Raw genomic sequence first — 14605 nt, forward strand, 5'->3', positions numbered from 1 at the left:
TTCCTCGGCCGGGCCTTCCTGCAGCCACTCGGCTGCCACACAGGCCAGCCCCGGGCCCTGTCTACAGAACACCCCCACAACCAAGTACGGACCTATAGGAACGGACGGTCCTTCAAGGTCCAGTTTGAGGTCACCCCCACCCTCCTCCACCAGCATCTCCCGTCCCTCGCCCACGCTGCCCCAGGAACTGGGAGCGCCCCCCAGACTGCCCTGCAGGGGCCCAGGCCAGCAAACTTTAGGGCCTGTTGTGCACACAGAAGGCATCCAATAAATGCTTGAGACATTTAATGCTTCTTTGTTATACAAATATTTGAATGATTGAGCCTTTTACACGTGAAGGAGTTAAGTTCCACAGGACAGAGCACACTCTCTCAGAACCCAAAAGGAGAGCACCCTCTGATCAGCTCCTGCATTTCCCTGGCCTGACCCATCCCAACTGAGCCACTGAAAACCAGGCCGGTCTCTGAATCCACATTTGGTCTGGAAATAAAATGCCACACAGCTCTAGTGAGTGGTTTTGGAACAGAAAACTAATCCAAGAAAGAGCACAATCCTAAAGAGAAAACAAAACGGGGCCCAGAGCCACCACGTCGTCACGGGCCGTGCCACGCCAAGGCGGCCCGACCCGAGGCACTACCAGCTCGCCCGGCAGACGGCCTGGCAGACGGCTACCATCGGCGGAGGCAGGCTTATGTGCTCCTTCCCCACCCCATCAAACTGCCCAGCGCCCCCGACAGGAGGAGGAAAATGCTTTTCTCCTCCCAGAGCCGGCCTGAATTCTGAAAGCAGCGTGGCCAGAGGCCCCCTTTAGATCCCCACGCCGACAGCACAACACATCGTCCCACCAACTGGCTGGCCTCACCCCCTGCAAACAAGTTCACTGGAAAAACTAGAGAAGCCCATGTATCAACACCCTCAAACGGACCGCCCCCTGCCTCCAATGTTCACAGTGGCGCCGAGGGACCCGTCCCCTTTCCAAGACCCTGCCCTTTGCCCTGCTCTCCACACACATCATGCCCAGTGCCCCGTGACATTCCCAGTCACCCTGCGGAGGGCTTTCCGTGAAGGATCAGGAGCTCATCCAGAAGACAGGAATTAAGCGCTGTTTGTCTCCCCTGGGCATAAGCCTTAGAGCCAGCAAGCCTTATTCTTTTAGTTTAGTACAAAGGTTCACTGAAAGAAGGGTCATTTCAAAACTGGAGCAAGGTATACGCGGGAACAGGTGGAGAGCTGCTCCATGGCACATTTGAGAAGCGTATCGAGGGGGGCTGGCCACGAGCAGCATGGCCAAGCTCAAGTGCAGAGGCTGTGTGAGAAGGAAGACAGCAGACGACAGACATGCCAGCCGGGGCAGTGGGCACACACCAGCGCCGGCGAACTCCAGACCCCCAGAGGATGGATGCCAGGACGGGCAAGAACACCCAGAAGGGTCCCCAGGGAACAGAGCTAATGCCGTCGGGGACCCAGAAGTGTCCAGCTCTGCCCTGAACTAGCATGCCTGGGCTCAGAGGCGGCTCACTCGCTTAGGAGCCGCGGGCCTGGGACAGACGCAAGCTCGGCAGCACCGTCTGGGCAGACGGGAGCACACTCGGGCAGGGCTGCCACAGGGCCTGGTGCGCGGGCTCCCCGGCCGGCTGTGCGAGCCCCGGCAACAGCATCTGCAGCCCTTAGTTCACGTGACTGCAGGCGGTCCACACTGTTCTAACCACTGACGACCACGGGCACCTACCTCTGTGACCCTCAGCACTCAGGCTGGAATTTCCATGTTAACCCCCAGAAAAGAGGAAACAGCATTTCAGAATGGGGGAACACAAAGACCAGGGATACTCAAAATGAAAGTCCCCCAAGCCCAGGGCCCCACAGACGGGAAGAACCCAGGCTGCCCCATTCCCTCTGGGCCTCCCAACCCCTCCGCCTCTGGTCTGTGGAGGGAATATCAGGGTGAAATTAGAAGAAGCTGTTCCTCTCCTCCTGAAGAACCCCCACGGCTGTGCAAATCCGAGCGCACAGGAACCGCGTTCCTGACCCCCAGGCCAGAGGAGCCGGGCGAGGGCTGAGCCCAGGGGCCAGCAGTGGGAGCCAGCTCCCGGGGGGCCAGCTCTGCCACCCACCCACAGCCCAGGCTTCCAGGTCTGCAAACCCCCGGCCGCAGGGAGGGCCGACGGCGCGGCGCGTGTCAGGACCCCGGCAGGAGAGAAGCAGTCTCGAGCGTGCAGTGTCACAACAAGGCCCACAGTGCCTCGTCCGGGGTGTGGCACAAAACCCTGCCCCAGGACGTCTGTCCGCAGCCTCGCTCGGCATTATCTGCGCTCCCAGGGCCCGGCACAGGGCCATCCCGACACCTGGCTGTCTGCAGGACCCCCCTGGCGGACCCGTGCTGCACCCCGAAGGGCCTGCAGGGCCAGACTCCAAACTGCGCACGTCTGAGCACCAGGAAGCTGAGGAGCGGTTAGAGACGGAGCTGCTGGAGAGGCCGGGGCGGGGCGGGTGTCCCATACTGGCCCCGGTCACTGCGCCACCGTCCTCCTCCGTGCTGCACGCAGGCAGGGCTAGCCCAGGGCAGTCTGGGGAAAAGAGAAACAGACGTAGGCTCCCAGGGCACTTTGACTCGTTCCCACCCATGACCTCCGACCATGTCTTCACAGCACTCGGGGAATGGAATACTTGCCCCTGCTCTCAGTTTAAAAAAAAAAAAATGTTTAATCAAAATCATCAGGGATTTACTTATTTTAATCATTTCTGTCCTCACTTAAGATTAACCCATAAGAGTCTAGACTTGCTACATTAGACAAATATGTAAAAGAGAAAAAACATGATTCACGTTAAGTTCATCTTTCAAAATGTTTCCAGACCAGCTAAAAAGGCATTTAGTAACATCAAACAGGACCACCAAGAAACAAACAAGCAAGAGGAACTGTGTGCATAGCAAACCACCCCCACCCCCACCCCCGGTGCTTCCAAGGCGCTGGCACAGTAAGACCAACTCCACTTACAGACGGAGCCCAGAGAGACCCGCTCGCCCAGGACACAAAGACCCACCCGAGAGACTCCCGGGCTCCTCGCAACACGGGAAGAGAGGAATAAGCAGGCACTCCGTCCAAACAGCCACTTCAAAAATACAAGCAAGGAAACAAACAGGTTTCTGAAAACACAAGAGCAAGCTGTTCAGGGCAGCAGATCCGAGCTTCCGGAAAAAGAGGCAGGGCCTCCACCTGGTTCCTGGACCCAAGGAGACATGAGGAAGAGCCCTCCCAGTGCTGTTCCAGTCCTTCGGGACTAAATGCACTTTGCAGAGGTGGGCGGTGAGGGGCCAGCCCACCCGGGAAGACGGAAGCAGGTGCCCTGTCCACATTCAAGGGCAAGACTCTGCAGGGTCAGGTGCGGAGGGCTACCCACAACCCTTCCCATCCAACATCCCTCCCGCACATTCCTCCAACCTTCCTCCTCCCACCTCAGGGTTTTGCTGTGGCTGCTCTAACGGTCCTCCACACACAGCCTGAAACACACTTATTATCTTAAAGTCTGGAGGTCAGAGTCCAAGGCAGTTCTCACGGGACTAAAGTGTAGGTGTTGGCCACTGCATTCATTTCTGGACGCTCTGGGGAGAGTCCACGTCCTGCTCATTCAGGCTGTTGGCAGAATCCAGTTTCCTGCGGTTGTAGGACCGAGGTTCCCGCCGGCTGTAAGCAGAAGGCCACTCCAAATGCTGGAGGCCACCGCACCCCCCGGCTCATGGCCCCCGCCTCCACTTTCAGAGCCAGCGACAAGACAAGCGTTCATCTGCTGTTGATTCTGACCACTTTTAAGCGCTCACTCCATTCTACTGGACCCACCAGGCCACCCAGGAAAAGGTACCACCTCAGGGTCAGCAGATCTGCACCTTTCACTCTTTGGCCATGTGGTCTGGTTCCAGGTTCCAGGGATAAGGATGCAGACATCTTTGGGGTCCATCATTCTGCAACCACGCCCCATCCCTCCGGCCAGAACCCTGGTGATCGCCACCCTTCAGTGCTTCGTTGCGGCCCTTTTCTATGGCCTTCCAAGCCCTGCCGGCCTTCCAAGCCCTGCCCGCCTCCCACCCCTCTTCTCACAAGGCTCCCCTCCTGCCGTCCTCCTCCCCAGCCCCAGGGTCCCCGCAGCACCCTTCCCCTGCCAGGAGTGCTCTGACGCCCACCCCGCATCTCCGCATCTGTGCATCTCTGTGGGCTGGCTCCCTCTCCACCTACAGGTCTCAGGTCAGGCATGACCTCTTCTGGAAGGGCATGGCCTTCCATTGACGCAGGGTCCTGTGCTTCTGCCAACACCCCCGATGATGACCTTCGAAGAACATACCAATGTGCTTACCGTCTCCCTCACCCCAGCAGCCTCTGAGAGCCACATCTCTTGGCTCAGCATTCAGCACGGGACCTGGCACACAGAATGCGTTCTGAACGAATGAACTGTCCCCCCAACAAGTCCTCCCCTCAGCTGATGAGTGATGGCGGCCTGTTACAATGACAGTGGAGCTCATGTCTCACCGGCTCGGAGACTCCTCGGGCTGTGACCGCTGGAAGCTGAAAGCTGTCGGAGCCACAACACCGTGAGCTGTCTTCTCCTCCAGCTCCACCCCAAGCACCCACAGCCTTGCCGATTCAATCTGGGCCCTTCCTGCCTCCATCCCACTCACAAACGTCGCCCTCCACAGGCCCCACCGCCCGCACGGCCTCCTGTGCGCAGCGCTCGCGGCCCCGGCGGACCCACGCCAGACCCACGCCGGACCCACGCCGGAGGGCCGCCTGCGCTCGCACCGCGGTGGGCAGTGACTTCGTCCTGCCACTGACAGCTAAGTGTGGCAAGAGTGCCACCCACAACTGCAGAGGGCAGCCGCCCCTCGGAGCCAAGTGGGTCACTGGCCCAAGAAAGAGCCAGCCCCAGAGAGTCACAGACTGAACGCGTCCTGATCCCCACCACCCGCCCTCTGATTCTTGCAGCACCACCATCCCCTCTCACCTGGACGTTCACCACAGCCTCCGAACTGGTCTCCCTGCGTCCGTCCTTCCCTCCCAGCCCCTAACCAGCATCCACCCAGAGGCCAAAGGGATCCTGCCACACCTCTGCCAAGACCCTCCAAAGCGCTCCCCCATCAGAATAAGAGACAGAAAGCCCACGTCTTTCCACTGTGACCACGAGGCCCGCCCCCACCAGCTTCCAGACCTCGTGCCCCAGGACTCTCCCCCTCCTCCCTTGGCTCCAGTCACCAGGCCCCCCGCTCTTCTCGAGCACACCGCTGTCGCTCCCAACCGGGGGCTTTCCACTGGCCCTCTGCCCAGACCACTGTCCTCCCAGCCACCCAGGGGGCCTGTTCGCTCCCCTCCTGTGAGTCCTGCTCAAATGTTACCTCCTCTGTGAGACCTCCTCTGGCCACCTTATCACCGGGAAACCCTCCCCACTCCACATGCCTCCCAATCCCAATTCTCTGCTTTAGGTTTCAATAACAGGATAACAGTTCCCACCTTCTCGGGGGTAACTCTCTTCTTAACTTAGTCATGGTCTCTATTCTCTGCCCCTCCAGCTCCGCTGTAAGCTCTGAGACAGCACTGGTTCTGATCTGTTTTGTTCACTGGTGTATCTCTAGCCCCTGGAACTGTTATTGGCACCAAGAGTTGGTTAAACAAATATCTACTGAATGAATGAATTTTCAAACTCTCAAAGCTCCTCCAAGAGGCCCTCTCTCGTGCTCATCAAAGAGAATCGGACCAGACCGAACAAATATGTGCCTGGAGATCTCAGCCACTTAGGTCTCATCCAGCTTCAGCAGGTTACACTGGCAGAAACTGATGGCCCCAGGGGTGACATGACCTGGTGAAAGTCACACAGAGATTAATAGAAAAAAAAAGGCTGAAACCCAGACCACAGAACCAAGTCAGAGGTGCTTCCACCACATCACACATCCTGCTTCATCCAGAAATTTCTAAGAAAGCCCCAGCCAAATAGACAATCTAAGGACCAGCGTGAATAGAGGACGGGGGGCTACTGGCAAGACCACCTCTCATGCAGTGTGAGACCCTGGCCAAATCACCTACTAGAGATACACCAGTGACACAGTTTTTTTGGTAAGACTCCATCATTTAAAAGATGATGGCAGGGCGCCTGGGTGGCTCAGTTGGTTAAGCGACTGCCTTCGGCTCAGGTCATGATCCTGGAGTCCCGGGATCAAGTCCCGCATCGGGCTCCCTGCTCTGCAGGGAGTCTGCTTCTCCCTCTGACCCTTCCCCTCTCATGCTCTCTGTCTCCCATTCTCTCTCTCAGATAAATAAATAAAACCTTAAAAAAAAAAAAAAAAAAGATACCAGTCACTGGACTAGCACGCACCCTAACCCAGTATGACCTCATTTTAGCTGAATCACATCTGCAAAGATGCTACGTCCCAATAAAGTCACACTCGCAGGCTTCCAGATAGACATGAATGGGGGGGAGGGGGCCACTACTGAATCCAATACAAAGACAAATTACCAAGAGATAGTCCTCAATCCAAATGTTTATTCACCATTATAACTCCATACTGCAGCTCGACTATCCTCAGAGCTCAGCTGGTTAAGAATCAGAGTTTATTTAGACTGAGGAAGAACCAAAACCTCAAGACCTAAAGGCAACACACAAAAGTTCTACTGCCATGTGGCTCGTTTTCCCCGGGGTCTATATTCTGGAGCATCTGTCTCTGTCACTATTGGGACCTCCTATTCTCTGCCATTCCAGAATTTTCACATCACCTTGGACCCTGACATTGGTTTTGAAGAAAGCTCTTTTCTTCCTCAATCATGCACAACCCTGTGGCGTGAAGCAGGATCTCTGGCCGCCTCTGCTGATCCCCTCCAAAGTCAGCGTGTCTGAGCAGTCAGTAACTCACTCCTACGAATTCCCCAAATCACTCTGAAAACTGAATGCTTCTGACCGAACACAGTGAATTCCAAAGTTTACAATTCTACCACTCCACCCATAGTGTCTCTTATGCAACACTTACGAATAAGCTGTGTTTATAAATGATTCTACATGGAATTATTTTAATACCACAATTCCTAATTTTCTGTATTCAGACATTAGTTTACAAACAGAATAAACCGTGTTTAGAAATCTTGACATCTGGGGCGCCTGGGTGGCTCAGTCGGTTAAGCGAATGCCTTCGGCTCAGGTCATGATCCTGGAGTCCCGGGATCGAGTCCCGCGTGGGGCTCCCTGCTCGGCGGGGAGTCTGCTTCTCCCTCTGACCCTCCCCCCTCTCCTGCTCTCTCTCTCTCAAATAAATAAATAAAATCTTTAAAAAAAAAAAAAAAAGAAATCTTGATATCTGTTTCTGTCTAATCTACGTTCGCCAGGCACTGTCCACGCACTGTCTTCACCTTCCCCGGGGCGCGGGCCGGGGATCAGCCGCACGCTGATCAGGACTTTGGAGCCGAACAGCTTCCAGGGTGCACCCGAGTCATTGCACGCACTTCATTTTTTGTTTAATTTCTTTTCCTTAATTCGCTTCCTGCTGCGGACTCAAGAAAGGAGTTGGTTTTGCGGCCGGAAGGTGGGGTACGTGGAAATTCACAGGGAGGCTCAAATCCACCGGAGCGAGTCCTCGAGCTCGAGGCCAAACGCAGCCGAGGACGGGAGGGACAAGAAGGCCATTCAAGGGGGTCCCACCGCCGCGCCCCCCGGAGAGGCGATCGCCCGGCAAGCGCAGCCCGCGCGGCCAGCGGGCCAGGTCCGCACTCCCCGAACCCTTCGCAGCGCGACCCGAGTCGGTCCCCTTCGGCTTCCCAGGGCGCCCGGGATGTCACCGAGGAGTGTCACCGAGGAGAGCCTGCGGCCTCGGGAAGACTCGCGCGCAGCTGCTCCTCCTCCCTTCAAGCCTCGGTCTGCGCGCAGCCCCCGTCACCGCCCAGACCCTGCGCTCGAGCCCCCCGGCCCCCCAACGTCCCTCTCGTCCCCAGCAGCCCTCCCCAGACCCCCGACTCCACCCGCAGCCCCGCGGGCCCACGCGCCCCCCTGACCTCTGACCCCTGACCCCGACCCGGCCGCCCCGTCACACCCACCTGCCCGGGACTTTGGTGTTGCTGCGCTTCCAGAACTGCTTCCGGGCCCCGTCGCTGGCCATGGCCCCTCCTCCTCCCTCAGGCCCGCGGCCCGACACCTCGAGCGCGGCCGGCCAGGCCCGGCGGCCCTTTCCTGCACCCCGAGCGGCCCCTCAGCGGTCCCCGGACTCCCGAGCCCAGAGCCCAGAGGCTCTTCCGCCTGCTCCCGGAAGTCCCGCCTCCGCGCGCCCGGAAGTCCCGCCTCCGCCCAGGCGCGCCGGGCGCAAGGCGCGGGCGTGACGGCATTCAAGGGCGACGCCGGGGAGGGGGTGTGGCGGCTGCGGTGCGGGCGGCGGGGGTCCGTGTGTCGGCGGCCGGCTGGGGCCCCCGTCCGGCTCTGTGCTCTGCCGCCGGGCGAGGCGGCGGGAGGGCCCGGGGCGCGCGGAGGCAGCGAGGGGCAGCGGGGTCGGCGGAGCGCGGGGGGGGGCGCCTGGGGGTCGCGGAACCCGGCGCAGGAAGCCCCCGGCAGGGTTTTCGAAGAGTCGGCACGAAGCGGAGCGGAGGGAGAGTCCGTCTACACTGGCGGGGCGCCGGGCGGCTCAGTCGGCCCGCCGTCTGCCTTGGACTCGGGTCGTGACCCCAGGGCCCTGGGCTCGAGCCCCACGTCGGGCCCCGCTCGGCGGGGAGACTCTGCTTCCCCCTCCGCCTGCCCCTTCCCGGCTGGTGCCCTCGCTCGCTCGACAGCTCGCTCGAGTGAATGAAATCTTTGAAAAGAGCGAGTCTGCGTTGGTTACGTGGTGAAATGACAGCTGCTGAAGTTATGTTTCGGTGTTTCGGTGTTTGCTTCTTTTAACTCGACGTAGCCAACGAAGATGTGGGGTGACGTGCGTGACTGGCGCTGGATTTCTCTTGGTCGCGGACCCGGACCGAGAAGCCAGGTCCTGCCCTTTCCCGACTGCAGGACAGTCTAACTTCGGGAGTCCGTGGACGCACCTCCGCCAGTTCTCTCGTGAGACAAGAATTGGGCTCCATGTGTAAGTGTGCCCGTGCCCCTCGCTTACTGATGGGTAGCACTGATGGAGTTCTTGCCCCACGCAAGATCTGCGCCGGGTTCTTTACATGCAGTATGTCAGCCGTATGCCCACCACCCCCAAAGGCTGCCCCTCCCGGAAGAGCAGAATGGCTCGCTCACCTCTCGGACACCGAATTTTATGCCCTTTCCACAGGTCCTTGCACCCACCCTGCAACATTTACCCGACTGTTTTTATGATCTCTGTGTCCACAGGTAGCTTGTGAGATCCTGCTCAGTGGGGCCTGGGTCTTCTGCCTCTGCAAGTGTGTGTTGGATGAATGACAACCATGGGAACTCTCCAGGGACCCCCTTTTGTCACCATAGAAACTCCAGGAATCTTCTCTTTGGTGTGATCTTAATGGATCCTTGGTGATCCCCAGCTGACATACCCTCACTGGATCCTCAGGGCTCCTTTGTTGCATAGCCTGATGAGCTCTTCCGGGATCCTGTCCTTACATGACCTCAGGGAATCTCCAGAGATCTTCCAATAAAGTTTCAGTGGATCCGCAGGGACTCCCTCCTGACACAGCCTCAGGCAGTCTCCTGGGATTCTCTCCTAGTGGAGCTCAGGAAGGCCCCAGGGACCTCTTCCCAATATACAGCTCCGAGGCCTCAGAAATCCTCTCAGAGACTGGCTCCTAACAGCCTCCGGGGTCCCCTGTGGACATCACTGGGGACCTCAGGGGTTCTGTGCAGCTCTTCTGGCTCATTGCAAGAATCAGCGAGGTGACAGCAGGACCGAAGATGATGGAAGTAGAGTTCACAGAGAAAAAATGGACAGTAGTTAGTGACTGGCTGGATGCAATTATAGCATCTTAGATCGGTTGTCCCTATAGCTTGAGGATGCTTTCCTGCCTCAGGTCTCCTGGGGGAAGGAGCAAGACTGACACCAAGATTGATGAAGGCTTCAGGACCCACTGAGCAAAGGGTTAGTAGTGCCAATCACAGAAACAGGAGAGCAAGGGGTCGGCCTGTTTGCAGCCTACGTTTATGATTGGTTTAGGATGACTTGGGTCAAGGTCACGGATGTAAGACCTCAGCCAAGCACAAGGTTAGAGGACAGATTAGTCTCCAGACAAGGAGATGGGAGGATCTGCCAGGGCAAAGTCACAGGAATAGGTCAGCATCATGGCAACATAATCAAAACACAAAGCCAAGAAGAAACAATCCCCAGAAATGGATTTTGGCTGGGGAGCTTGGTAAGGATAGGATGTAAAAGGAGCGTTTGGTAGAAGGCCAGGTGTATAAACTGAGTATAACATGTACAGTCTAGGAATGGAATCTCTGCAGGCATCAAACAGGTCAGATGCATGAACCAGAATGAATGAGTGGAGCGCTTTGTGTTTATTTGTGCAACAAATAATTTTTAAAAGATTTGTTTATTTATTTGAGAGAGGGGATGGGGGATGGTGGCAGATGAGGAGGGAGAGGAAGAAGCCAACTCCCCGCTGAGCGCGCAGAGCCCACACAGGGCTCAAACCTATGACCCCGAGATAATGACCTGAACCAAAATCAAGAGTCAGAAGTTCAACAGACTAAACCACCCAGGCACCCCTGTGCAACAAATAATTTTTTTTAATTTATTTGAGAGAGAGAGAGAGCACGAGAGGGGGAGGGGGGAAAGGGAGAGGGAGAAGCAGACTCCCCGCTGAGCTGGTAGCCCGACGCAGGGCCCAATGCCAGTACCCCAGGATCATGACCTGAGCCAAAGGAAATGCTTAATGAGCTGCCCAGGTGCCCCAACAAACAAGAAGGTTACTTTCACTAAGATTTAAGCTAATGGAAATTAAATCCAAGGACATGCCATTTCACACATGACAGATGGGCTAAAACTTAAAAATCTGTCAATGCCAAAATTGACAAGGATGTGGATTTGTGAGCGGTGCAGAATGAACTGATTCACTGCTGGTGGGAGTATAAATTGATTTAGTGATTCTCAACAGCCATCTAGCAATTTCTAGTAGTTAAGGATGCATATACTCTACAACCCAGCAATTCCACCCTTGGTGTGTACCCTAGAGCAGCTTGCCCAAGTGTGCAAAGACAAGAACATTCACTGCAACATGCTGCTTTTGCTGGCAGGGGGGAAGGTCATAAAGTCATCTCTAGGAGAATTGGTAAATGATACATAGCTATCCAATAGGATGCTATATGGTAACAAAATGAATAAATTAGTTACATATATCAACACAAATGATTTTCACAAGGTTAAATGAAAAAAAAGTTGAATATGGATGCATGCACTATTTAATTCCATTCTTTTTTTTTTTTTTTTTAAGATTTTATTTATTCATTTGACAGAGAGAGACACAGCGAGAGAGGAAGCACCAGCAGGGGGAGTGGGAGAGGGAGAAGCAGGCTTCCCGCTGAGCAGGGAGCCCGATGCGGGGCTCGATCCCAGGACCCTGGGATCATGACCTGAGCCGAAGGCAGATGCTTAACGACTGAGCCACCCAGGCGCCCCTAATTCCATTCTTTTAGAGTAAAAAAGAATGCTAAACACTAAATTCAGGAGAGTGGTTGCCTCTGGGTATTGGTGGGGACTTTGATCAGTAAGTAAGGAAGTCAAGGGGCTTCAGTTTTTTGATTATGCTTTATTTCTGATGGCCGAGGGAATGTATGCTGCTGTTGTTCTATTATTTATGACTTCTCCCATGTATAAAATGTTTGATTACGGAGCTCTTACTGCTGAGTCTGTGAGCACACTCTTGGAAAAGGATGAGACAATGAATGAGCAGCGTTCACTGAGAGGCGTGGAGGGGTCGGGACAATTGATAAGACCTGTGACTGTAGTTTAAGGCGAGCGGGCAAGATGGGACAAAATGCAAGGAGTGGCTCCAGGGAGAGGGAGCATCACAGCTGCAGCAGGGAGACAAAGATTGGAGCGCTGGGTAACAGGGGAGTCTTGGGCATGGCTGATCCTTGCGTGCAGGCAGCTTCTTGGGGAGGAGAGGTTGAACGGTGAGGGGCCACCTGGAGAGAGATCCTGAATTGAGACCAGAGGGTGGAGCCTTTGCACTGTGCACAAACCAGTCATTGCACGGCTGCCCCCTGGGAGGGGGGCCCTGCAGCTGCAGGCAGCTCCTCAGAGGGACTTCTCTGAGCCATCAGCAGCTAGCACTCCCGGCCACGGAGGAAATGAGAGCCTTTGTCCCAAGGAGCGCATCTGGCAGCACACTGTAGCGCTGGCTGCAGTCCACCTTGGCACCACTCGGATCCAGGAGCGTCACAGGGGTCACCACTGGAAGAATATCTCTAGGATTCTGCCTGCTTCCTTTTGTGGAAATTTACAAGAGGAAGGTTGACCCAATCTTAGAGCCACAGCGGTCAGTCATCCCGTCCTCCATCCCCCCCTCCCACTTCCTTTTCCTCTGCTCTTACCCACTGTAGACTCCCTCTTCTGTTCTGGATGAGCTACCTGGTGGGGTGACCCAGACTATCATCCTAGAGGCTTCAGACCCTCGATCATCACACCGTTCTCAGACCATGGCTGCGGTACTTGTCCACATGCCATCAAAATTGGGCAGAGAAGCAGGTTCATGTAGGTGTCAGACGTGTTCTCCTCTGGCCCCACCGGGCAGTAGCACCCCTACCTCCTCTGGTGGCCACAGAGAGACCCCATTCTTCGCCTGGCTAGTCTGCTGGCACAAGGAGCCATGACTCGACATTGAATCAGACTCTTACCACATCCCTTTCTGGCAGTGTTCCCCCTCTGGGGCTCGGGACTTCTAGAAGAGGCCAGAATTGTGAGAACAGGAAACCTCTGAGAGTGATGTGAGCGGATCCAGTCCTGCCTCCACCCCCTGCTTCCCACACCCAGGTCTTTACTTAGAGGGGACACAGCGGCACATAGGGCACCCGGACTCAGGGGCTGTAAACTCTGAGCTGAAAGGCAGCTTCATTGCTCTGTCAGGCCCCAGCAGCTTCTGGGCAGTGTGGTGTATGTTGGAGGACCGGTGGGTCCCCCAGCCACAGGCTCACCGCCACCACCTCCTTTGCTGTAAGTGGGTCCCCTGGACCAACACTAGTTTGTGCAGAGCCTCCGGTTGCCGGATCAGACTCCCTGAAACCCACACCCAGGGTACAGGTCCGTGAATCACTGGGTCTTATTGCCTCTGCTCACATCCCCTGTGACTACCCTACGCACAGGGGATGCCAGAGAGTGTAGTCTGGCTGGGCATCCATTCCCAGTGAAACGGCTGAGTTCTCTTACTGAAGAATGGTGGGGTGGATATTGGTGGACAATAGCAGCGCCTCCCACACTCACAAAGTATGCAGTCAGCTCCCACCACTAAAACCGAAGAGGAAAGCCGGACAGTGTGGGATATGTCAGCCTCCGCCGCTGAGGTGTGGACGTGTAGAATCCATTGCTGTTGGGAGTGAGGCGTGGGAGCACTGAGTCATGTCCCTCCACATCTGTTTCATGGATCAGGCTGGGTCTTCTGTCTCCCTTCCCTCCAACTCACCAGCGTGCCCCCAGGTCCAAGGCTTACCTCGGATGATGCCTTCAATGGAAAGTAACAGGACGCTGGACTAGCAGCAATTTAAACCTCGTTTTCTGCCCACAAAAAGGCCAGAGGCAGGCGGCTGTTGTGATGTTCTTTTGGCTGAGTCACTCGGTGATGTAGGGGATGCCGGGGGGGCACACTCCTCCAGCACCCAGGTACCCAGTCCCCACTGCAGGGAGTGCTGGTGCTGCCCACGCCCAGCCGAGGGCTCCCTGGGAACCATCTGCGCTGCGTCCAAGGGAGCTACCTCACCCCCAGGCCAGCCCACATCCAGTGACTGGCCGGTGTGAAGAGACAAAGACCTAGCCCTCTGTCCTCAACTCACGCTGCCCCTGGAGGGCTGTCCCAGCTCCAGGCTCTCCAGGCTCTCCGGGATCGGAAAAGGTCATCATGCCTGCTTGTAGCTCAACCTCTGCTCGTCCCGTCCTGCCCCGTGTCCCTCACTCTCTCACAGGCACGGCTCCCAAGTGCATCCTCAGTATAGCTGTGTATGTGCTAGTCAGGGTTCCCCAGGGAAACAGAACCAAGTGGCGGGGGGAGGTGTAAATGGAAATTTATTATGAGGAGTTGGTTCACACAGTTATGGAGGCTGAGAAGTCCCACAACCCTGCACCTGCGAGCTAGAGAGGCAGCGGCTGTAAGCCCAGTCTGAGCGCCGAGGAAGATGAGCTAAATCCCAGCCCAAGCTGTGAGGCAAAAACCAGACAAATTTCTCCTTCCTTCCTCTCTCCCGGTATTCAAGCCATCAGGAATTGCCTGAGGCCCACACGGGGGAGGGCCGTCTACTTTTCTCTGAGTCTACCAATTCAAACTCAAATTTCATCTGGGAACACAACGCAGATACACCCAGAATGGAGTTTAGTCTTGGCACACCATGGCCAGTCGGTCAAGGTGGCACATAAAATTACCCATCGTCCAATAAACCTCCTACAAGGCATTTCCTCAAATGCACTGGCTCGGACGAGACAAGTGCAACCAAGCTCAGGCGT

General features: G+C 56.2%; 1 protein-coding gene across 5 annotated transcripts in view; it reads right to left on the reverse strand.

The window, feature by feature from the left end:
* TBC1D22A (TBC1 domain family member 22A) overlaps positions 1-8270 on the reverse strand; it is a 322639-nt gene extending 314369 nt beyond the window's left edge. For all 5 annotated transcript variants that reach the window (XM_064590478.1, XM_064590475.1, XM_064590476.1 and 2 more), the window contains exon 1: positions 8058-8270. In XM_064590478.1, the coding sequence (XP_064446548.1) occupies positions 8058-8119 (62 nt within the window). In that variant the 5' untranslated portion in view covers positions 8120-8270. The remainder of the gene's footprint in view (positions 1-8057) is intronic.
* Positions 8271-14605: the final 6335 nt, after the last annotated feature.

Source organism: Mirounga angustirostris, unplaced genomic scaffold, assembly GCF_029215605.1.
Source record: "Mirounga angustirostris isolate CCGP_5_RB_7025 unplaced genomic scaffold, mMirAng1.0.hap1 SCAF_5, whole genome shotgun sequence".
NCBI classification, from domain to species: Eukaryota; Metazoa; Chordata; class Mammalia; order Carnivora; family Phocidae; genus Mirounga; species Mirounga angustirostris.